At 54.6% G+C, this 24,580-nt stretch overlaps 2 protein-coding genes across 5 annotated transcripts; one reads left to right on the forward strand and one right to left on the reverse strand.

The window, feature by feature from the left end:
* On the forward strand, window positions 1–18,557 carry CTNS (cystinosin, lysosomal cystine transporter). 4 transcript variants are annotated; one of them, XM_082370754.1, is made up of 11 exons: window positions 1–140; window positions 2,904–2,983; window positions 7,027–7,105; window positions 8,289–8,373; window positions 12,338–12,441; window positions 12,559–12,690; window positions 13,396–13,495; window positions 13,586–13,705; window positions 14,764–14,934; window positions 16,714–16,831; window positions 17,002–18,557. In XM_082370754.1, the coding sequence occupies exons 2-11, from the start codon at window positions 2,923–2,925 to the stop codon at window positions 17,220–17,222; spliced, it is 1,191 nt and encodes a 396-aa protein (XP_082226880.1). In that variant the 5' UTR covers window positions 1–140; window positions 2,904–2,922; the 3' UTR covers window positions 17,223–18,557. The 4 variants fall into 4 exon arrangements, with proteins under 4 accessions (XP_082226880.1, XP_082226881.1, XP_082226882.1 ...); XM_082370755.1 differs by having other exon boundaries at window positions 17,026–18,557; XM_082370756.1 differs by having other exon boundaries at window positions 3–140; window positions 17,102–18,557.
* Window positions 18,558–19,511: 954 nt separating this feature from the next.
* On the reverse strand, window positions 19,512–24,530 carry TAX1BP3 (Tax1 binding protein 3). The gene is made up of 4 exons (XM_082370846.1): window positions 24,381–24,530; window positions 21,272–21,391; window positions 20,771–20,848; window positions 19,512–20,477 (listed from the first exon to the last, which is right to left on the reverse strand). Exons 1-4 carry the CDS (start codon window positions 24,417–24,419, stop codon window positions 20,340–20,342), a joined length of 375 nt encoding a protein of 124 aa, XP_082226972.1. The 5' UTR covers window positions 24,420–24,530; the 3' UTR covers window positions 19,512–20,339.
* Between the last annotated feature and the right edge of the window lie 50 nt (window positions 24,531–24,580).

Consider the following 24,580-nt stretch of genomic DNA (forward strand, 5'->3'; position numbering starts at 1 on the left):
TACGCCGCGGATCAGGTGGCTCGAGTCAGGTGACTTCTGGTCCGCCCCACATTAAGTGAAGCCGGCCGGAGGAAGGTGGTACAGTCCGAAGCGGCTCCTGCGTTCCGTCTGGTCGGTCCCCTGAGCCTAGAGGACCTCAGGTGAGAGCCGACGCGGCTCCGACAGCCTCCCGCCTCATTTCCCAGGCGGACCCCCTGAGGCCTAGAGACTGGCACGGCAAGTCAGTTCGGCCGCCGGCCGCGCATCCAGCCTCCCTCAGCCGCGCCAGGGTTCCTCCCCCGGCCACTGGTCCCGGCCTCGAGGCACCGGACAGCCCCCGGGTTGAAGGGCTCGGGTGGTAGTGAGTGGAGGCAGGGGACACCGGGCTGCCGAGGTGGTGTGGGAGGCTCTATTCCAGTGCAAGTTAGCGTCCCTTCCCCGCTTTCTGCTTAGTTGCTGCCTGAATCTGGGTCGCAGAGTTTGCAGATGGCTTGGCAGAGGGGAGACACTGAGAGGACCACGTCAGGAACTCCTTTTGGGGTGCTGAGCGCCGGGCTGGGCTACGGGGGAGTGGGCAGGACGAGACCCGGCCCCTCCCTCCGGGCCTTTCAAGCTGGAGGAAGGGAGGACTACTGGGGCCTGCCTTTTTCAACAATGTTGAGGAAAATTACAACCTAGGCTTCGTGAGAGCCTGCTGAGTGCCCTAGGCAACAGTTGTATTTCCTTTACATCATTGTTTCTCCACCTTTCTCTCTTACCAACCCCTTCCCCTTGAAATTTTAATACTGCTGATAAAAGGACCACAAATCCTGCTTAACGTGTCATTTCATTTAGGTCCTATGATTTAGTTCCCACTCTCCCTGTTTTCACTTTAGGAAATTGGAGCTTGAGGAGGTTAAGCAGCACCCCAGAGTCACACAGCTAATAAATGGGGAGCTCAGGTTCAAACCTGTGCAGTCACTCTCCAGGGCACACATTCCTTGCCACTATCTGTTTTACTTCTCCAAGAGAAGAAGATCCAGGGAGTTCCAGGTTGTACAACGGGTGACAGGATTAACTGGATACCTGACCAAGTGGAGCTACCACAGGAAACCCCTGACCCCAGGTTGCCCCTGGGAGGGGATTGGGAGTGGGAGGCTTCTCGAAGCAGGTGGCGTCTGAGTGAGGCCGAGAGTATATCAATAGAACTTACACAGGAAGAGCAGCATACCAGACAGAGCCTACTGTGGTGAAATTCTCCACTTCTACCTCGTAGCATTCACAAAACACTAGTTTTTGTGTATAATTATAATTTTTAATATTTTATTTATTTATGCATGCATGCATGCATGCTGTGCCAGGTCTTAGTTGTGGCACGCGGGATCTTTAGTTGCGGCATGTGGACTGTTAGTTGCAGCGTGCATGCGGAATCTAGTTCCCCTGCCAGGGATCAAACCCGGGCCCCCTGCATTGGGAGTGCGCAGTCTTACCCACTGGACCACTAGGGAAGTCCCTGTGTATAATTTTAACCTGATCTTTTTGAAACATTGTAATCGAGCACATATCTCTCAAGTTCATTATATCTGTCGTAATGTCGTTCCTCCAAAGTGTGTCAGCGTCTGGGACCAGGGAACTTCTGCTGTCCAAGAGTTTGAGTTCCTCAGTCTACATTCCAATCTCGTGGAATGAGAGAGGAGCCGGTTAGGCCTGATTCTGCGCCTGAGTTCTCAAGGAAAACCCAGACTCTGCCCTGGGGAACAAAGTGAATCCTGAGCTTGAGGACATCAGCAAGTGTGAAGAGCAGAGAGTGGCAAGAATGAGAGGGGGGTCATTCCACGTACACAGGAGAGCAATTTCCCGCAGGTCAGGGTACAGAAAGCAGAGGGGCAGAGAGCACAGGGGTACAGCGCCAAGGGCAAGGCCCCCAGAGGAGGCCAGAGAGTGGGGAGATGGGTGCCGGCAGGTGGGAAAGCTCCTGAGATAAGACCCAGTGATCGGGGGAGCTGCAGCAGGCGGAGAGGCCCCTGGAGGAGACGGAGGGGCAGTGGAGGTCAGGCAGGCTGAAGCAGTCAGGGAGACTTTTTTGAGGAAGGGGAGTATCAGGAGGGTTCTTGAGGCCTTTTGGGGAAACTGAAACCAGAGCGGGGGCAGGGATGTTTCCACACAGACCTCATGGCTCTCCAACAGTTTGCAGGAATCCCCAGAGGCTGTCACAGGTGGTGGGGCAGAGCACTGTACACTGAAGCAGCATGTGGAAACCAAGTTACAGATATTTACGCTCACCTGCCCCATCCTGACCCTTGGTTCACCTGTTGTGTGTGGGGGTTATGGGTACGCAGCAACCCATCTCCTTCACTTAACCAATGAGCTGCTACGGGGCTGATCTGGGGCTTGTCCCACACTGGGTCCCCTTTGTGAATGATCCCTGCTGGTCCCAGAGAAGTGACACTTGTCAAACAAAAAAGTCCTAATCAAGGGTCGGTTGGTGGCATTAACCCATAGACGCTTATCCCAGGACAGGAAATGAAGTTAATTTCCTTAAGGTTTATAGGTTCACGAAGTCAAATATCTGACCACAGTTTTAATATCTTCTGGAAAAAAGAACCCCCAGCCAATAAGGTTGCATTCTTTCTTTCTGTTTACTAGGTTGCACAAAGCAGTTGAAGAGGGAAAAATTCAGCATTTGTCCACTTCCTCAGGGTGGGACCTTACACAACCCACTTAGCCTCTCTGAGCCCATTTCCCCACATGTCAAAGAAAGATAAGTCCTCCCTGGGGTCCCCTTCTCCAAGCTGGTGATACAAAGCCCATTGAAGTCACAGGTGTGAAGTGAAAGTCCCTTATGAACTGTCTGTGCCATGGTTCCAGGTGGCTTATTGTCCTCTTGTTGCTGAGCTAATCCAACTTTAACCTGAACTTCTCTTGCTGTTTGTTTTTCTTCCTAGTTCACTGAAATCGAGGAACATGATAAGGAGGTGGCTGGTTATTTTTATCCTTTTTCCCCTGAAGCTCATAGAGAAATGTGGTAAGTTTAGAAATGGATAAAGAGGGAAATGGAGTAAGTAGCCTGACTTGTTTGCCGCCACAAGTTCAGGACCATCCAGATTGCATGTGTCTGCCTGCCCCTTGGCTAGGTGGGTACCCAGTGAGTGGAGCAGACCGAGGTCTGGAGTCGAGGAGTTTTACAGGGAGCCAGATGGTTCCACAGATAATTAGCCTTCTGCCCCGGGGCCCCTGTTCCCTTTTCTGTATCACCAACATCAAACTGTGGAGCTCCGAAAATCTGGGATAATATCTGTAGAGAAGAGCTTGTGTTCCCACCCTGTGGACCTCACGGAGGGAGTTATGGGTCCTGGGAGATGCTGCAGAAGCAGGTGAGGTGGTCACCTCGTTGCACCTGGTTCCGCCAAGCCGTAGGCACCTGCGGAGCCTGCCCGGCTTCCCCTGGTACGATGAGAAAGCTCTGCCCTTAGACAGGGACCGAGGAAGCAGGGTGAAGCAGGGCTAGGGCCCTCACAGAATTCAGGCTGCTTGTCGAAAAACACGTCAGCGTTTGTGCATCCTTGTGAGGCTTGACCTTCAGAGCAGGGCCCTCAGAGGCCTATATCATTCCATCAATTCTCCACTGCCCAAACATTGCTGAAATTCCTTCCACGAAAAGCTGTGTAGAGCCTCCAAGGACACCAGGCCCATTATTTTGATCATCTGGCTGTTGTCAAAAATCAAATACATCTTGGGAATTCCCTGGCAGTCCAGTGGTTAAGACTCGGTGCTTTCACTGCTTTCACTGGCCCAGGTTCAATCCCCGGTCAGGGAACTAAGATCCCACAAGCCTTGCAGCGCAGCCAAAAACAAATCAAATACATCTTAAAACCCCCAACTAAAGTTTCCAAATTAACCTTATACAAACTATGCAAACCCTTGCCAAAGCTTCCCAAGAGCCACGCTCAGTGGGTGCACTGCTCCAGTTATTTGGCCTCTTGAGTCTCTGAGAAAACACGGGTCATCTGATCAGCTCTTCCAAGTTTGTTAAACAATCAGTCATGTCACCTTGTAGTCACACCTTGTGGGTAAGCAATTTCCGAGAAAGAAGAGGTTTCTTCCAAGAAAGAAAGAACACCGTGGAGTCCGGTGTTCTTCCGTACGAATGCCAGAGCCCCACTCCAGACCTGCCGGATCATATTGTCTGGGATTAAGGCCCAAAAGTGTGTACACTTGGCCCGCTTTAAATAAAGCTCTATTAGTCATGCTAATGCATTGCCCTAGGAAAGAAGAACAAATCCAACTGCCACCACTCGATTATACAGAGGGCTGACTTAGGCCCAGAGAGGGCAGAAGTCTCTCCCAAAGTCACACAGCTACAAAGTAACAAGGATGGGACCCGAATAGGACCCCTGCTCCATTGTATCACTTTGCCCTTCTTCCTGAATGTCATAAGAGAATAGTCGGAGCCACCATAAAATCAAGTAACTGGAATTAGGTTTCTGACCTCATTGTGCTGTGCCTGTCTTGTCTCTGCTTTCGGGAGTGGTAATAGAGGACCAATGATGAGATCATTTGCCTTCAGAGTTTTTTGCCCCTGACTTCTTTGGGGGGAATCTTGAGGTGCTGCCACCTAGTGGCAAGGACTTGCGCTCTGGACCAGGCCAGCCTAGGTTTAAATCTTGCCTCTACCGTTTCTGAGCTGTGTGAGCAGGACACTTGTCCTCATGGGATTCTCCACTTTCTTCTATCCGAAATAGGGATCACGTTGCCCGTCTCTCACTGTTGCAGTAATTAGAGAATGGGAGTTCACAGTACAGCAGAGTGGCTGGTGTGGGGTGGGAGGCATAGTGGGAGATGTGCCAATAAGGATTAGTTTTTAAAATGCAAAGACTCTCCTTGGGGGAACCTTCAGGTAGTCTCACCAAAACTCATTTGGTTATTCGGATGTGGTGTCCAGAGACTCCTGCCCTGGGGCAAACTTTAAAACATGCTTTCCCAGGATATGATATGATGCCAGCTTCCTAACTGCCTCCCGTCTTGGGCTAAAAAATGTCCTGCAGGGTTTACATGGTGATAAGAATAGTCACCAGCAATTATTTCGCACTCAAGCTGTGTGGAAATTGCATCACAGACTTCACCACGCTTTATCTTCACAGTGCCCCTGGGAGGGAGGTAGTGCTGTGCTCTCCATCTCACACGTGAGGAAGTGGAGGCTCAGTGAGGTTAAGTACCTTACTCTCGGTCACACAGCTGCTGAGTGCTGCCATCTTCCTTGGGGCTAAGTGAGGGGAAGTGGTTGAACGCTGACCTGGTTCTCTGAGAGCTCACAACCTCCTCTTTTGAAATGCAAAGTCTGGAAGAGTCAAGGCCATGCGGATCTCCCACTGACCCTGACCGCAGTCCCAGCAGAGCCCCAGGGACCCAGAACGTGGGTGGCTACCTGGCATCACTTTCAGTAGCCCTGTCCTGGGCGGGGTCTTGCTTATCTGATGTGGTCCTCAGGCTCTAGGTAGAAAGGAATAGCAGGGACCTTTAAGTCCTCCTACCTCAGCTGTGCAGCCCAGAATAGAGCCTCGGGCTGGTATGAGAGGGGTGAGTGTGAACAAGGAGGGGCAGAGCTGCCTCCAGGCCCCAAGGATACACCTAAGGAGGGGGTGGAGGGCGGGGACCATCCTCCTCTGCTCTGAGCAGCTTGGCCTCCCAAGGGCCAGGGTGGGGACTGCAACGGACTGTGGGAATCAGCTTGGAGACTCGCAGGCACCTGCAGGCCAGCCTGGACAAGGCGGCTCAGGTAGGGTCTGAGGTCCCCGGTCACAGAGCCAGGCCCCGGAGTGCAAGTTTCAGGCTGGCAGGTTCCCTTGGAGGAGATGAGGTTACTCTCCGCGCCCCCCTCCCCTCCCCCGCTCCCGCCGAGGTGTCCGGACAGAGGAAGAGAAACTGCTAGGGAGGAGTACTGAGAAGGGGCTCAGACAGTGGAGGTTGAATTAGGGAACTTTTAAGTTTCCTTCCAACCTGAGCATCTAAAATTTCAGTTCTTCGTCTCTGCCTTTGAGGGGTCTGGGGAGACCTGGAGGGAGAAGGAGACCTGGGCCCCACCTGTAGCCCCTACCCTGACAAGGACCATCTTCATCAAACTGAGCACCTGCTTTCCCCTGTGGACCCCCTTCCCAGCCCAGTCTAGATTCATGATCACACCTTATGCTGCAAAGGCCCTCAGGTGAGGGAGGTGAAGTAGATGCGTGCCTGGGGCATTGAAAACACCTGGGGCGCGGGGGCCGCCCAGAGAACACAGGAAGAGGTCAGAGAGAAGCTAACTCACTCCTGGTCTGTGGCCAAGTTGCCCTGGAGTGTTTGGCTTCCCAAACCTTCCTCCCTCACCCCCGAGGCCTATCTGTCTACCTCCTGCGTTAGCATCTTAATGCCAAGAAGAAATCTGCAATAGTGAAACTGTGTACTGTTCACCAGTCTCTCCCGAGTCCCCAGCAGAGTCAGCCTCCAGAAGGGGATCAATGAATGGGGTGAGCTGGGTTTGTACAGGAGCCCAAAGGCAGTTCTTTAGAAACAGGTTAGCTGGGCCCCAGGTGTCTCTCTGAGACTACAGGAAGGGACAGGACCGGTTCTGCAGGGCCAGTTTAGCTCCATGAACAGAGGAAACCATTGTGCTTTCCATCTGAAGAGGTGGTTTAAGCCCACGTGTTCCAGTCCCAGATTGTGGCTTGATTTCCTTTGGGCCAGTTAGGCCAAAAACTGGGACCAGGTTTTGGGCTCCATGGTTTCTATTTCTGGGTGACTCCTACAGACCCTCAGAGCTCATCGGTGGGGGAGGAGGAAGCTACAGCATCTCCTGCTCAGGCCTGTGTCTCCCTCTGTTTCTGGCAGCAGGAGGGGAAAGAGCATAACAAGGGCATTTCCAGGCCCGTCACTCACTCAGCCCCTCAGAATCTCAGAGTCTTTGCCTAGGGAATAGAGGTGGTTATAAATCAGACTTCACAAGTTCAAGTGTCAGGGGCCCTCCACCCAGCGTCTCAGTGGGCCTGAGTTCTCTGACCTCACGACTCATGCCACTGATTTGGGTCGTTCCAGAGTCCACGGTCAACTTCTCTGTTCCTCCCACCGTGAAGCTGGAAAATGGAAGCTCCACCAATGTCAGCATCTCCCTCCCGTAAGTTCCCAGGCCCAGCTTTGTCCTCAGCCCTCAGCTCGTTTGCCCCACAGCTGGGTCAGGGCTGACCCCCGGCTCAAGTCTGTTCATATTTTAAGTGTGATGCCCTTGCCTCTTCACTTTAAGACAAGCCAGGGAAAGAAAGGCAGCGGCCCTAGGCTGCAGACCGAGGTCCCAAAGCCTCTCTCTCCCCAACCACTGAATCCTTGCTTCCAGTGGGAGGAGGATGACACGTGAGCCTTTTCCCCAGCTGAGAAGAGTCCTTGAGTGACCAGCAGTTGATGCCAGACTTCCAAGTGGTCCTTTCCAAGGTTCGAAGTATTTGAAGAGAGCCCTGAAGGTTGGGGCCAAGGAGCGAAGTCGCTTGGCAGTGCTTCTGAGATCACATCCAACTGCATTGGGTGGATCCCACTGTGCAGCCCTCCTGCTCAGCCTTGTCTGAGAGTCTCTCTAGCTGCTCTCTGCTGGTTCCCGCACGAGGGCGCCGACCTAGTCCAGACCGTGCCAGAGAGCCTACCTCCTCTGTATCCTTCCCTGCTTTGCCCAACTCTTGCCTCCCAGCCATGAGGATTCCCCAAGATGAAGATCTGGAACGCTGTTATTTTCTTCTCTTTACCCTTCTCCCTTTTCCTCACCTCTCCTGGGATGTCTGATCTCAAACCAAAGCTTTGGGACCAAGACTCCCTAACAGACCCGCATTCCATCCCCAGATCCTGCCACTTCTGCACATCGACACCTTGTAAATCTGACACATCACCCCCTCAGCACAACTCTCCCCTCTGCAGAATCCTTAAGCGGCTTTCCACTGCCTTCCAAATTAACTCCAGGCCTCTAAGCCCAGACTTGAGGTCCCTGTGGGCTGCTCCCACTCAGACATATCTCACTGCTTTCTGGGGGTGCTGCTCCCTGCTACCTGACCCTTCTCAGCAGCCTTTCCCACCAGAGCAGATGCTATGGTCCTGTCGGCCTCTGGACACCTCATGTGGCATTCACAGCCAGTTTCCCACCTCGTGTTCTCACTGGCCACAGGGACCCCACCTCTCAACCCCCCAGGGCCAAGCACATAGTAGTGCCTCACCCTAATTGCTTGAGAAATGAGAGGCCTGCTGTGAAATCCAGAGGGCTGGTTGAGATCTCACAGAGTACAACTTCTCAGCAGTAACCAGACTCTTGTTCTCCACAGGCGTCCTTTAAATGCAACCTTGGTGATCACTTTTGAAATCACATTTCGTTCAAAAAACGTTACTATCCTTCAGCTCCCTGATGAAGTAAGTAATGAATCATAACTGATGGGCAGAAAATTACTGGATAACCAAACACATTTTAACTAAGTGCTTGTGTAAATAGGCCACCTTGTTTTTATACCGTGGGCTGCCCCTCTCCTATTATTCTAGAAATCTCAGATTTGGGCTTTGTTAGTCTCTTTGAGGATGGACGTTTTATGCTATGTAGATGGAATTAGGAAGGTGATGGTAAGAAATCTGAGGCAGAAATGGTTCTGAGAATGTAGAAGAAATTCTTAATATGATTTTTTAAGACATTGCTGCTCAAAGAGCGTCCACGGACTAGAAGCATTGTCTCTGCTTTAAAATCTTTTCTTTTTAATTGAAGTATAGTTGATTTACAATGTTATATTAGTTTCAGGTGTACAGCAAAGTGATTCAGTTATACATACACATATGTATATATATTTTTTTATGTATACTTTTTCAGATTCTTTTCCCTTATAGGTTATTACAAAATATTGAACGTAATTCCCTGTGTTACACAGTAGGTCCTTGTTGGTTATCTATTTTATATATAATAGTGTGTATATGTTAATCCCAAACTCCTAATTTATCCCTCCCCGCTAAAACTTTTTAGAAATGCCCTATCCCAGACCTACTGATTAAAAATCTGCATATAAGCAAGATTCCCCAGATGATTTGGGTCCACATTAAAGTTTGCAAAGCACTGTTCTGAGATCCCATTGGATGAGTGTTATTTCCAAAAACCAGTGCCAGAGGCTGTCTGATATAATAGTGATGACTATTTATAGTCTTTATACATTTATCTGTTAATACATACCCTGCTTCCACCTTACCAAGGTTTTGAGCCAATTACCAATCAACCTGATTTTAAAACAAATCAGTAGGGGGAAAAAATAAACCAGACAAGATGAACACAGGGATGAAATTGATAGCGGTGAGGTTCAGCATGAGGCCCTGTGTGGTCGTAGAAATGAGCTGCAAATCAGCTCTGAGCCCTCTAGCAAGCAAACAGTATTGACTCATGATCAGTTAAAGAGCGTCTACCTAAAGGACCTGAGTGAGAGGGGAGTCTCATCTCATAGACAGGGCCATTTCCCACAACTTCCCCCTCCTTCCCCGGGGTGTGAGGCCTGCTGCAGGGTAAGAAAAGCCGTTGGTTCTAAGAGCAGGTTGTGGTACTTAGCCCTCAGAGGTCTGGCTTGATCCACAGATCAAATTTAGACTCTGAGGAATGGACGCTGATCACTTAGTTTAAGGGCCAAACATCTAAGGGAAAGATTAATCTTTTAAAAATAAGTGAAAGTCAAGCATAACATTAAGCCAAAAAAAAAAAAAAGCCTGGACTGTATGATTCTTTGTGTGTAAAGTGCAAACACAGACAAAGCAAATCTATGGTGTTAGAAGAGTGGTTTCCCAACTGGTTTGCAAGGCAGAAATAGAGACACACATGTAGAGAATAAACATATGGACACCAAGGGGGGAAAGCGGGGGCGGGGGTGGGGGGATGAATTGGGATTGACATGTACACACTAATATGTATAAGATAGATAACTAATAAGAACCTGCTGTACAAATAAATAAATAAATAAAATACTCCTATAGTAAAAAAAAAAAAAAAAAAAGTAGTTTCCTTTTGGGATCAGCGGTGACCAAAAGGGAACAGAACACGGCTTCTGGGGTCTGGAAATGTTCCATTTCTTGATCTGGGTGCTGGGTGCACTTTTCTGCACATATGTTATAGTTCAATTTTTTTTTTAAGAATTTTATTTAATTTTATTTATTTATTTATTTATTTTTGGCTGCGTTGGGTCTTCGTTGCTGTGCACGGGCTTTCCCTAGTTGTGGCAAGCGGGGGCTACTCTTCGTTGTGGTGTGCGGGCTTCTCATTGCGGTGGCTTCTCTTGTTGTGGAGAACGGGCTCTAGGCACACGGGCTTCGGTAGTTGTGGCGCGCGGGCTCTAGAGCGCAGGCTCAGTACCTGCGGTGAACGAGCTTAGTTGCTCCATGGCATGTGGGATCTTCCCGGACCAGGGTTCGAACCCATGTCTCCCGCGTTAGCAGGTTCTTAACCACTGTGCCACCAGGAAAGTCCCTAGTTCAGTTTTTTTATTTTTATTTTTTTTAGCTTAATGGCAGATCCGTTTGTAGAATGACCTATCTGGGCACCAACCCACTCTTCCAGGCTCATGCCTCCCTGACCCATCCCTTTCTCTAACTTCTCCTGTCTACTCCCTGTGCCTTTGGAAACCACTGGGTAGAACTTGGGGGTCAGGCAGGCAGTCTAGGAGCCTGTCCTGTGAGCCACAGGTGAGGTACATCACCCCGACACATCTCAGTTTCCTCATCTGTGGACAGAAGGTTAATAATGTCTCCTTGACAGGGCTGTGAGGATTAAAAGCACTAGCAAGTATGAAATGTCTAGGATTGCAGGTGGCACATAGAAAGAAAGCACTCAGAAAAAAGATAGCAATACATTTTGCTGTGGACCTAAAACTGCTCTAAAAGATAAAGTTTATTGATTAAAAAAATTAAAAGCAGGACTTCCCTGGTGGAGCAGTGGTTAGGAATCCGCCTGCCAATGCAGGGGACACGGGTTCGAGCCCTGGTCCAGGAAGATCCCACATGCCACAGAGCAGCTAAGCCCATGCACCACAACTACTGAGCCTGCACGCCTAGAACCCGTGCTCTGCAACAAGAGAAGCCACCACAATGAGAAGCCCGCCGACACAACTAGAGAAAGCCCACGTGCAGCAACGAAGACCCAACGCAGCCAAAACTAAAAATTAATTAATACAAAAATTAAAAGCAATTGTTATGATTTCATTCTGCCTTGTATCAGTTAATTTCCAATTGGAAGATTTTCCTCTTACCTAGTTCTAGAAGGGACCTGGTGGCCACTTAGAAATATGCAAACAACAGTTGCCAGGAAAATCTGCTAAAAATAAGAACAAATGAGGATGGGAAAGTAAAAGAGCCAAGAGTAGTACGTGTCATGAAGATGTAGCTCACAAGACATTGGCCACGAATTGGATCCCAGGCTTTGCAGCAGCCACTTACACCATTTCAATTGTCCTGCCAAAGCCCCCTGATTTCTGGGGATAAGAGCAGAAAGACAGTGTTCAAGGGTCCCTGAAGAAGCCACTGCAGTCCAGTGAGCCGCATCCTCACGGTGCCCACAACATGGGTGGAAGGCAGGGCCTGAAGCATCATCCAGGGAACAAAGAGATGGGGGCAGGGGCACAGTGTGGTTCAGTGAAGGTATAACCCGCTCCCTGCCACACTTGGGATTTGAGAGCGTCAGGAAGCATGATTGGGAGGTCAGAAGTTGCAGGTAGGCCTCCACGTACTGTTTCCTGGAGCAGAGCTTTCGATGAAATTGGGCAGAAATGAGGGTAAGGATGTTCTCGCTGCCGGGCGTCTGGTGTGTGCACCTCTTCTGTTTTGTCGCTTGGCAGCTAGGCTGGGCGTGGGGCAGACATCCCTCTGTGGATCTGGAAGAGCAGTCCGTAGTAACGGAAGTAGAGGTAATAGCAGTCATCGTAGGGTAGTAGTGATGGTAAACACTTCACAGCTTGCTGCGTGTCAGGCTCGGTGCCGTAAGCTTTATGGACGTTATGTCGTTCAGAGCAACCCTGTAAGGTAGACACTTGTGTTATCCCCTTTTACAGATAAGCAAACCAAGATCGGAGCTCAAATAACTTGCCTGAGATCGAATGGCTAGTGAGATGAAGAGGGCCCTCCCACCATCCCTCAGAGATAAGCCAGGGGAGGGCCTGAGGGCAGGGCCCTCCTGCTCAGAAAGTCTGACACTGATGTGTGGGGGTTCCAGCTGGCTGATTAGTCCAACATTTCTCCCTCCTGTTAGGAAGCTCCTAGAAGGCAGGGGCTGTGTGTGACCTGTCCCTCCATTCCCTAGTGCATGGCCTGGAGCTGGGGTCCCAGTAACTACGGGGTGCTGGACCTGATTCAGTTTTCCTAACAGGTTGTGGTCCCTCCCGGCGTGACAAATTCCTCTTTTCAAGTGACATCTCAAAATGTTGGACAAGTTACCACTTATCTGCACGGAAATCACTCCAACCAGACCAGGTAGGCTGGCCTCCGCCCATGTGGGCCCTAAATGATGAGAAGGGGGATGGTGCTGGCACGTGGGGTTTCCTCCAGAAGTCCAGCCCCAGCTCATCCCGGTCCCCACATTCTCTCCAGCCCAAGGATACGCTTCTCCGTGATCCACAGCAATGTCGTCAGCATCATAAACCAGGTGATCGGCTGGATCTACTTTGTGGCCTGGTCCATCTCCTTCTACCCGCAGGTGATCACCAACTGGAGGCGGAAAAGGTAACCTATGGAGCTTCACGTGCAGCTTCACCTGGGTCCAGTAGGACGGGCATTCCAACGAGGCTGTGGGCAGCCTGGGTTCTGACTTACCCCTCTGCTCTTCTTTCTTCCTGTCCTTTCTTAAAAGTGGTCTGATGTGAAAGTTCTAAGCGCCTGTGTAGGACTTGCAGTGCTGGGCATTTGGTCTCTTGTGCAATTCAGCCCCTCCCTGCAAAAGCAACAAAATGGGGCTTTTCGGTTGAAGCGGAGAAGGGGCTGGGTGGGAGGAGCCCACCTGAATCTGCTGTGCTCCTGGTCCACGCAGCCCTGGAGGAATTTGTGTCAAGTTGTGCCCCAGTGCAGGAGTTGGATCCTTCGGCCTCGGAGACGAAAGCTGGCCCACCTTGATTTTAAAGACAAGGGCCCAGGCTTCATGCACCAAGGACACCTAGGCCACCAAGGAACGTGGGCCTCTGAGGGGCTGCTGAGCTGGGAACCAGGGAGGGAGGCGCTTCCTCTCTGCAGGAAGCCTCCAGACAATCCCAGGAGGGTGGGGTTCGGTGGCACTGGGGGTGGCATGGAAGGGGACCTGAGGACTGTGCGCTCCTTGAGGGAGCCAGGCCCTCCTTCCTGTGTGCTGGGAGCTCTGTCCCCTCCAGCCCCCAGCGGCCCCCAGTGTCACCCCCTGCTCTGCTTTGTCTCCCCGTCCCCCCGCCCCCTCCTCAGTGTCGTGGGTCTGAGCTTTGACTTCGTGGCCCTGAACCTGATGGGCTTCGTGGCCTACAGCGTGTTCAACATCGGCCTCCTCTGGGTGCCCTCCATCAAGGTATGGCCCTGCTCGCCCCCGGAACCCAGGCAGAGCTGTCCGGTGGTCTGGCCACCCCTCACCCCCCAGCTTCTCCCCACTCCCAAACAGGAGCAGTTTCTCCTCAAATACCCCAATGGCGTGAACCCCGTGGACAGTAATGACGTCTTCTTCAGCCTGCACGCGGTCGCCCTCACCCTGGTTATCATGGTGCAGTGCTTCCTGTACGAGGTGAGCAGTGACCCTGGCACCCGCCGCAGCCTGCGCTGCCCAGGCCAACACCCAGCAGCACGTGCTGCCCATACCTGCCGTTTTACAGGAGACATGGAAACCCCCAGAAGGGAAATGTGTCCGTTCACTCACATCTGCTGGCCTATTATCCAGACCCCATGCTGGGCACAGGGAACACCCCGTAAGCCCAAGTCCTCAGGCCGCCCCAGGTCTGGGGTGAGGGACACAGAGGGAGGCAGTATGACCCAGCAGGCTGAGAGCTGAGCGGGCAGGGAGAGCACAGGCAGCTCGTGGGCCCCACGACTCAGCCAGGGAGGAGGGGGAAAGAGGGCACTGAGTTGTGGTCCGTGGGATGAATGAAGTTCCCATGGCGATGGGGAAGAGGGCCAGGTGGGGCACCCCAGCCGGCGGACAGAACTGTGAAGGCCAGGGAGCAGCGAGAGGGACCGTGAGCAGGTGGGGGTGGCCAGGGTGGCAGTGGAGGGAGCAGGAGAGGTCCTGGGGGGCTCTGGGGGCTGGGCTGAGGAGCCCGGGCCCAGCTGTGTTGCTGGAGGGCCGTCTGCTGTCTCAGCAGGGAAGGACGTCGTTCGTGAGTGCGTATTTCAGGGCATCACTGATGCTACCGTTTCCTTTCACTTCCCTGTGGGTGCACCACTTCCCCTGGGGAGTTCTCTTCCCACACACCAGGCCAGCCAGAGCTGCTTGGCCCCCACCTTCACGAATCTTCTAGGTTTTCTTACCCTTTGCTGAGAAGGTTAGATGAGGGAGGGTTGCTTTTGGGAAAGAGATTCCAGAGCCAATCAGGCTCCCTCGGGTCGTGGAAGGAGCCTGGGCCGAGATGAGGTGCCAGGCCTCCAACGTGATGGGGGCCATGTCCCCAGCACCCTTCACTCCTGGTGGGCTCTGAGGGACCCCGCTCTGCAACATGGGAACAAGAAGCAAACGGGCTCTTCAAGTCCAAGAGGATGGAACCAGAGACCCTGATAGTGACAAGGTGCGGTTGGTGCTGGCCTCTTTGCACCCCACCCACCCCTTCCCCTTCCCCATCTCATCCTCAGCGAGGCAACCAGCGGGTGTCCTGGCTGGCCATCAGCTTCCTCGTGCTCTCCTGGCTCTTCACACTCATCGCCCTGATCATGGCCGCGGTTAGGGCCACCACGTGGCTGCAGTTTCTCTTCTGCTTCTCCTACATCAAGCTGGCGGTGACGCTGGTCAAGTATTTTCCACAGGTACCTCCAGGGTCTACCCGCCTTTTCCACAGGTACCACCAGGGTCTGGCCGTTAGCATGAGAGGGATGAGACACAGACCCTGGACCCGGCTCCCTTGGGGCAGCTTCTGGCCGGGGTGAGATGTGGATGGAAAGCTACAGGGAGGAGGCCGGCAAGCCCAGCAGGAGGGGGGCCTCACGGAAAACCGGCTGTGACCACTACCTGCTCTTCCCAGGGGCTGGGAATCCCACAGGGAAGTCAGTGGCCGCTTCTCTGACTCACACTCAGCTCTGAGAGTCAAGGGTCGTGCAGGTCACTCCCATCTCTCTCCAGCCCCACCTTTCTAATGACTTAAGCTTTGCCCCCCACCCTACCACCGCCACCCGTTACCACCAACTGATGACCCTGATGAGCCACAGCAGGAAGATGAGGTGGGAGGGGGGAGCCCACCACCATTCAGGGTCCTCGTTGTGAGCCCTCAGCACCCTCCCTCGAGTACTCAAACAGTCCTATTCAGAGCTGGGTCAGACACAGCTTAATAGTCAAACACAGCTTGCCCCGCAGGCGGAATGGCCCGGGAGAGGGTCAGGTGTAGAAGAACTGCCAACTGTAGGCTGCATCTAGGCCCTCGCGTTTAACTCGCCTTCCCAGCACAGGGAACCTTGTGTTGCATGGGCCCAGGAAGGAGAGCATTTTGGCCAGAGTCAGGGCCAGTACTCTGGAGGGCATGGAGACAGAGCCATCCGCTTAAGGATGAGCAGGACTCGGTTCTGTGGACAAGAGAGAAGGGGCGCCCCAGGCCGGGGCAGCCTGCACAAAGGCACAGGCAGAGAAGACCTTGCCGGCCGAGCACTGTGCAGCCAGGAAGGCGGGGCCAGGTCCCGGGGTGCTTGGGAAGGCGGCTTCAGAGTCGGGGGGAGGCTTTGGGGGAAGTGGGGCCTCAGTCCCTGAGCGTGGGAAGGCTCGGGCCTGGGAAACCTGGGAGGCAGGAGCCCCAGTTCGAGATGTTTGGAACCGTCCAGAACTGGAGAGGTGGCAGCAAATACAGAAGAGGGTGGGAGAGGGCAAAGAAGGGGAACTGACAGGTGGCTAACTGGGAGAGGACCACTACAGAGGCCAAGCCGTCCCCCCAGGTGGTGGGAAGGGAGGTCAACGGTCAGAGAAGCCCAGAGGGCACTGGCAGCAGGAAGAGGGGCGATGTGCAAGTGGGCTGAACCTGGGAAGCCCGAGGTGGAGGCCCCAGAGCCCAACCAGGGCTGAGGAGGGAGTTAAGTCCACTCTGCAGATGGGGAGACTAAGGCTGGGAGAACTCAAGTAACTCTCCCAGGGTAACATAGCTCCTCCGATGGTGGAGCTGGGATTCCAAACCAGGCCATCGGACTCCCAGGCCATGTTCATAAGCACAACATGAATTCAGTCCAGGCTGAGTTTGGGGAGATTCTCCATTTGAAGGTGAGTAGAAAACTCAGAGTTGCTGGAAAGCCAGGATAGGGAGGGCTGAAGAGGATGGAGGGCAGCAGCTCCCCATCCCTCTGCCGGGGTTGGGAGGTGCGAGGGAAGGAGGAGGAGGGCTCTGCACCCCAGGACCCGCCCACACCGTGCCCTCAGCCACCCCAGGACCCGCCCACACCGTGCCCTCAGCCGAGGCTTGTCGGAGCCCAGAGGTCATTGTGTTTTTGGAGCTGAGGTCCAAGCGCATGAGTGGGAGGAATGAGAGCCGCTCTTGTTTGGAGCGGTGGTCACGAGGTGCAGGAGGCCGCCACTCAGCCCCCTCACCGCCCTCCGTCTGTCTGGCCCAGGCCTACTTGAACTTTTACTACAAAAGCACCGAGGGCTGGAGCATTGGCAACGTGCTTCTGGACTTCACTGGGGGCAGCTTCAGCCTCCTGCAGATGTTCCTCCAGTCCTACAACAACGGTGAGTCAGCTGGCAGGCCCGCCTACTTGGCGGGCTAGAGGCACAGGGCGGGGCCGGGCTTCCCGGAAACCACCCCTCCCCGACTCGGGGAATCCTAGCCAGTCCCAGCCCCCAAGGTGAGGCTCACCTCGGGGCTTTGGCAGCTAGAGGATTTGTGGTTTCCTGGGCAGATGAGCACCCCCGTCCCCCCGCAGCCCCACGTGCTCCAGCTGCTTCAGGAGCTGCCAACCTAAAACCAAAACCAATCCCATCCCTTCTGGCTGCTAACAGACCAGTGGACGCTGATCTTTGGAGACCCGACCAAGTTTGGCCTCGGCATCTTCTCCATCTTCTTCGATGTTGTCTTCTTCATCCAGCATTTCTGCTTGTACAGAAAGAAACCAGGGTATGACCAGCTGAACTAGCTCCTAGGGACCCAGCGGAAACAGCCCAGGCCCTGGGCCCTGGTGGGCAAGTTTCCACCAGGAAGGCTGAAGAAGCCGTCTGGAGTGCCGGGCTGGCTCCATGTGGAGAAGCGCTCTCTTCCTCAGGCCCAACTCCTTAAACTTGAACCAGCCTGCCTTCGTCCAGGACTCTTCCAGGCCAGGGAGGAACCTACCTCTGGGATAGGCACCTGACTGTGTGCAGAGATGAACGGCCAGGCCACTGGCGGCCCCTCCCAGACTCCCCAGAGGTCTCAGCCCCTCCCAGGCCTTGCTGGCCAGGCATCTGGCCCTCCCGCATCTTGATGCTGCATCTCTATTTCCTTCAAGGCTTCGGGCAGCACACAGGGCTTCTGGCAGCCGTCCCAGGCAGGATTGAGCACTGAGCTTGGAGCCAAAGGCCTCGCCCCAAGCAACCAGTGTTTCTGGGAGCAGCGTGAAGGACTGACCTTGCAGCTGGGAGAGCCAAGGGCGCTTTGCTGCCACTGCTGTGTTCAGAGACCAAGCAGCCAGGTGCCGTGGCCAATAGACCCAAGGTGCTGGTGCTGGTGGCAGGGGGACTAGGACTTTGGGGTTAGGCCTTGGGGTCCCTCCTCTGAAGGCTGCATTCTCTGAGCGCTCACTGTCCTGACACTCATTCTACGTAAATCCACTTCCACGACTGCAATCACAGGTGGCCCAGGCCAGGCTCTGGTAAAGAAACAGTATTTCTGAGCCTTGAGGTACCCAACAGATTGGTTCAGAACCCGGCTCACATCCAACACTCTGGATCCTTATCACACTGACGACCCTTTTGGATTTTTCATAGGGATGTTTTGGAAGTGAGTGGCTTACTTTCTTCTGCTTCTGCCTATCTCCACTTACCCATAGTCAGGCCCCAAGCCCCTCCAACTGCTCCTTACCCTGCGTCTGGAGTACAGGACACACACACACACCAGTCTGTGCCTTAGATGCCTGTTAGACTTGCCAGGTGGTGAAAACAGCTCCCCTGACGGGGAGGGCAGGCCCCCTTCCCTCACTTTCCCCAGACCCCTACCTGAGACTCACCAATTTGTGGCTGTTCAGGAGCCTCAGATAAGGACTTAAGACCACCTCACACAATCCTCGTGGGCCCAACCTGATCCCAAAGCCCCTCCTTTCCCACACCAAGCAGCTGTCCTTCCTTTGGAGGAGGAGAGGGAAGGGGAGGGTCCCAGGACGTGCCTTGTACATGCCATGAGCTTGTCAATCCACTGTCATAGTTAACCACGAGATCAACATGAGGGGCCTCTGTCCTTAATTAAACCTGATTCATTTCCTTTGCACACTGAGCATTTGCCAGATGCAGGAGGCAGGGGTGTTGGCTTCAGAACCAAGTCCTTGGGGCTTAGGGAGACAGCCTCAGTCACTCGTGTAAGGAAATGCGTGGGATTTCGAAGTTCGCTGATTCCAAGGTGGCTGTGTGCCGACCCGGCATTTCATCAGGGGAGCTCTGTTGGGTGGCACAAGATGCCTACCTGCTCAGGGCCAGGTAGGTCCCACAGGGACCCTGTCTGTGTTACCAAGGGCATGGCACTCAGGCTGTGGTTGTGAGTACGGGTTGGATGAGGTCTTTAAGGGCACGTGGGGGAAGGGTGGGGGAGGAAGTCTTCCAGATCCTCTAGCCAGGTGTAAGTATCAAAAAACTTAGGATCTTGTTTCCCTAAAGCAGAAAACTGCAGCTTGACCAAGCCCACATGCCTGTTTTATTTGGGCCACCCAGTCTGTGATTGGGTACCACACTTTAAAGATGGGAGATTGCAAAAATTTGCCTTGGCAGTGCTAGGTGGGTCCATGAGTGGCAACAATTCCCAGAGCTGGTAATGCAGCCAGTGCTGGGCCAAGCAAAGGCCTCAGTGCTCCCCAGCTCACCCCCATCTCCTCAGATCACAGACCCTGGAAACACTTGGGGCTGCATCCCTGGCTGTGCTAAACTGAATACTCTTAAGAGTCTTAGCGGGTGGATGTTCTCCCTTGGTGTCCATGAGGTCCCTCCCCAATAGGAGCTGAGGCTAGGTTACGTGAGGGAAGTTGGGGGTTCCTGGCCCAGCTCCAGTGAAAGTACTCCGAGACATTCCCATGGGGGCAGCCCTGGTCAAGCACAGCATCAGTGGCCTTGGGGTTAGTTGGGCTTTGTCCAGAGCAGCAGGGGCCAAGTCAACCAGCCTTACAACCAAAGCTCTCTCACAATTCACCCCCAAATATCCCTACCTCATGTCTCAGCAAAGACCTCTGATGAATGAATTCCAGCACTGTTTATTGGGCACAAGACGTGGGGTGGCTTCCTACTGCCCCATTTCCACAGTAACCAAAGCAAGGCTGGTTCCCTTGCTAAGAGTAATCCCCAGATGTGAATTAGCCGAATTCAAAAGTTGAACTGGCATCTTCAAAGAGTAAGATAAAAACGCTTTGTATCAAAGTTGTGATTAGAAAAATACAAAGGTTAAACCCAAAGGCATAGAGGAAAATGGGAATCCTGAGAACTGCCCTGAAATGTCAGCCTCAAACCTCATCTGAATCCTGTAAGCAGGTGAACCCTGGGGAGGCCCGTACCCCTTGCAGGGGCGGGAGTACGATGGGGTGAACTGCGAGCCTGCCTGGCTTCCATCCGGACAAACTTTCGTAGCGTCTCTGGCAGTGAGTCAAGTCCCCGCTGGGAAACACAGGGAAAAGCATGGGGCACAGGCACTGCGGAGCGAAGACACGGGGGCAGTGCCCAGCCCTGCGTTTCCCAGCTATATGGTGCTCTCAGGAAGGGGGGGCCCCTGCTCGCCTGCTGTGGCCCAGCAGCAGGGTCTGGGGGCCAAGCCTTGGTCACAGATTGGGGACTGACTCCAACTCGGCTGCAGGCCCTTGTTTCCAGTCCTCAGTGTCCAAGGGAGAGAGCTGGTCCCAGAGCTTCGGGCCCGTGGTGGGAGAGGGGAAGGCAGGTCAGACCTCTGGGACCAGCTCTTGCCCTTCTAGGCGGGGGCCCAGCAATGAGCAGAAGCCAGGACGAGGGGCAGAGCGTGGAAGTGGTGTCGCCGTACAAAGGGCGGGCAGGCACGAGTCGGGGGCCCTGGCGGCTGCTAGGACAGCATGGACTGCTGCACGGCCTTCTGCAGCGACTGCCGCGTCACCAGCAGACGCACCACCTCCTCCGAGCGCTTGGTAAGCCGCTTCCGGGCCTGGTCGTGTGTGACCATGGTCATGTCCCAGCCGTTCACCTGGCCCAGGGAGAGAACACAGCCCCCCTCAGCTCGCTGCCTTCTGGGATCTGAAAGTAGGACGGGCTTTGGGAGGCCTGGGTCTCGCAAGCTGGGGATGCCAAGCACCACCTCACACGCACACACAGCGGAGAGCCAGCTTCCTCTGGGGGCGACGCCAGTGTGGGCTCCAAAACGACTTCGGTTATTCTCCCAGGTGCCCAGGGAGGCAGGCAGGGGCAGCCCCACCACCCCCAAGTGCTTTAGACCCTCTGGCCCAAACCTTGTTTTTCCTCCTTTGGGACATCTGTTACCTGCATGATCTTGTCCCCAATCTGCAGCCCAGCAATTTCCGCAGGGCCTCCTTCGGATACCCGTGTGACGTAAATGCCCTGGAAACAGACAGCCCAAGTCAAGCACTGGGGTCACTGGACTGGCCTCTTATCCACAGAGCAAAGCCCAGCATGGCATACTCCTAGCCGTCTGTCTGTCCCGCACCCAGTATCCCCCAGCACAAGCTGTGTCGAACAGCCAAGGGGGAAGTAGAGTAGCCCCATGGAAGCTACAGCCCCTGCTGCTAGCCTCCTGGGCTGTGTCTGAGCAGGCCTTCCTAGTGCTGGGAGGGCTGGGAGGGCTGGGAGGGCTGGGAGGCCCACCCCTACTTATTCCCACCAGATCATTTCTTGGACCTTCTTAGAGAGGACCGTTTGAGAGAGAGGAGGTCTGCTCCTTCCACAAAGGCCCAGGAAGCAGAGACCCACCATCTCAGGCCTCTGTGCCCCACAGAGAGGTCCCCAGACCCTAGTCCTCCTCACCTTGTCCGTCTTATCTTCTGAGAAAGGATTCTGGGAGGGATCCTGGTCAATTCCACCTCCAATGCTGAAGCCCAGGATTAAGTTCTCACCTTGACGCAACTTGTGAATTTCAACTCTTTGCTGGCAAAGATAAAAAGCGAGTTGGGGATGAGTGGGTATGGAGAGCAAATGTGTGGTCTGTGTCCCCTGCAGCAGCCTCAGGCGGCTGGGTAGGCTCAGAGCCATGCCACGGGGATGGGGCCCAGGGCCTCCTGCAGGAATCCAGCTGGTCACCAGCCTGGGAGGCTGGGGGGTTGAGACTCATAACTCAGCCACATCAACGCACCCACACAACCCCCAGTCCCAACCTCTCCCAGCTTCCTCTGTCTCAGGCACCAGCCTTCTCAACACATGCTAAGCCCCTCCTGGCCCAAGAGCCAGGGTGCTTTGGCTGCTCTGAAGGAGGGCCTTTGTCCCAGGTGAGGGACCACACAGGGCAGGAGAGGTCAGGCCCTGAAAAAAAATGCAGGCACACTGCTGAGGCAGCTCAGATTGCTGAGCCAGCCCTGTCAGGGCAAGCCCAGAGATGCTCGGGAAAAGCAGAGATCAAACTTGCACAGAAAGGAGGAAGGGCTGTCATGGCCAAAGGAACAGGAGCAGAGGCTTGAAGGTGCTATGGATACATATGCATGAGACTGGAGTGTACAGCGCAGGACCCGAACTGGGAGGTGAGATGAGGCTGAGCCCAGGTCAGGAAGGCCGGGGAGTGCAGGCCCAGGAGACTGGCCCAGAGGGAGGGGGCGTCTCCCTAAGCCCCAGGCCCTGCTCTTGTGCAGTGGAGGAGGTGGAGGAGGGGCCTAGGGCTCTCCCACCATACTCTGAGGTTGCGGTCCCCATCTGTGCCAAGCTCCTTTCAAAGCCCTCAGCAGCCACCCTCCAGTCACCAGATGCTGGGAGCCAGACCGATTGCCCCACCCCGAAAGTTGACAGTTTTAACAGAAGAAAAACACAAAGCAAACGGTGACTTGATCTGGACTTGAGGGGCTTCACAAAGGAGCACCAGGCATTGGGCTGACCAGGATTTTGGCCACCTGACCTTGATGCTAGGCCCACTGGAGCTCTCAGAAATTGGGGAGTAGGGCTGGGGTCGGGCCTGATGGTAGATCACGGTCAGGTGTGATGCTAGAATGACCACTCAGGCAGTCGGTAGGGGAACAGATGTCTCACAGAGGTGGGATGTGGAGGCCAGGGGACATGAGCTACTTAGGAAGTGAGATCAACAGACTCCAGACTGTTCATGGCCGAAAGGAGCCAAGGCGAGCTCCTGGCTGGCCACCTGGCCTGGCTGAACACAACCATCTCCCAGATGGGGACCCGAGAGGAGAAGAAGCATGTTGAGCTGGAGAGCCAGCAGCCATCCAGGCAGGTGTTCAGAAGGTAGACCGGTCTATGGAGCCAGAGTTCAGAGGAGAGGCCAAAATAGTTTTAACATTCTCAAGATGTTAACTACATGGGAGGGGGCACAGGGTAGGGAGGAGCCTCTTCCACCCCCATCCCCGATCCAAGACACAAGAAGGAGAGGCCAGACCCCACCCACCGTATTCAGACATGTTCCTAGTGTGAGAAGAATTGGAAGGTCATGGTCCTAGAGTTTTGAGGAAGGCCCGGGGACCAGTCATGACCTGCAGTAAGGGGGTTGCGGGAAGCGTGACACCTGAGGCCCACTGGACCTAGGTCCTCATGCACAAACGTGTGCGCTCCTCCAAGCCTGCCTCTGCCTCCTCTGACACACACCTTTGCGCACCTTTGACTCACCCTTAAGATCAGAAAGAAGTACAGGCTCTAGGACTGGGAGACAAGGCCCCGTCACTGACTTGCTGGGTGAGGTCAGGCAGGTTACTGCCCCTCTCTGGTTCCCCACCTGCACCCCTTTTTTCCAGCTAAGGAGCAAACCTGACCCCTTCTCTCTGGGGCAGTTAGAGAGCTGGAGAAGGCAGGCTGGTGCAGCCAGGGTGAAGCTGAAGACAGCTGTCAGCAGGTCCAACAATGTCTCCTCCTAGCCCAGGCCTGAGCTGGTGCTCTAAGCTGACCCTCACGTGTCAGCTTTATCAGTGGCTCCCTGGTCACACCACCTGACTGCAGGAGTCCCCAACACGCCCATCTGAGATACTGCAGCCAGTCCCAGGGCCCCAGGACTGGGACTTCCACCTGACCCGTGCCCTGTCCAGCAGGCATTTCTTCTCAGAGACCTGGCTCCTTCCTGAGGGCTTCTTCACACGACTGAGCATGACCAGACTTCTCTCTGGGACTCAATTTCCCCACCTCAGCCACAGAGTGGGCCTCCAGGCCCCATCCAGCTGTGGCATTGGCATCTGGGTCTAATGTCCCAGCCTCCCTTTGCCTATTCTAATAGCACTTGGCACCCAAGACCAGCCAAGGGAGGAGACAGGGGCCTGAGCTGACCCCAAAGGGTCTCCTCAGGCCCCAAGTGCCAGGTAGGGGACCTGGACTTTGCCCCAAGGGCTGGGGTTCCAGGGGACGTTCGGAGCAGGATCGAACCAGTTGTATGAGGCTTCACTCTGGACCGGGGGGGCGATGGGTCCGAGAAGGAAAGGCTGCAGGGGAGGGGGGGGGCTGCTATGTTGGCCCCGACCACCTCCACCCCGCAAGTCTCCCTCTGGGCGGCGGCGCCGGCTGGAGCGGAGGAAGCACTTCCTCATTCCAGAGGCTGCGACTCATGGACGTCGGGGCCGGCGCCCGCCACCCGCGGCTGCCCGGCTGGGGACACAGATCCGGGAAGTGGGCGCTTTCCCAGATTCCCACAGCAGGGGCCTTTCTCCTCAATCTTCCCTGCCCCGGCCGGCTGAGAGGAGCCCAACGCGGCGGCGTTGGTGCGCGGGGTCTGGCCTCGATCCCGGCTCCTCAGGAGGCGCTTGGGTCCCAGCCATCTCTGTTGCATGGCTGGGGAGGACCGCGGCTCCGCTCCGGCAGAGCGGGAACCGGAGCTCTGGCTGCGAGTTTGCAGGAGACCCGGGCTCGACGCTTTGTCAACGTGTTTGGAGTGTCAGTTTACCTATCTGCAAAGTGGGGTCAAGCCAAGACGAGGAGGAGCCCGCGCGAGACCACTCACCACCACGGCGGTGACCGGCTGGCCCGGGACGTAGGACATCTCGACCCCAATCTGGTAACCAAGCACCGCTCAGTGAAGCCCGCAGCGAAAATCCCCAAGGCCTCGCCCTCTCTGGTTAACAAAGGCCGCCCAGCCCGGCCCGCCCCCTCATGAATAGTTAACGACACTCCAGCCAATCACCGACCGGAGCGCTCTCGGGC

The sequence above is a fragment of the Balaenoptera borealis genome (assembly GCF_965194805.1).
Source record: "Balaenoptera borealis genome assembly, chromosome: 20".
Lineage (NCBI taxonomy): Eukaryota > Metazoa > Chordata > Mammalia > Artiodactyla > Balaenopteridae > Balaenoptera > Balaenoptera borealis.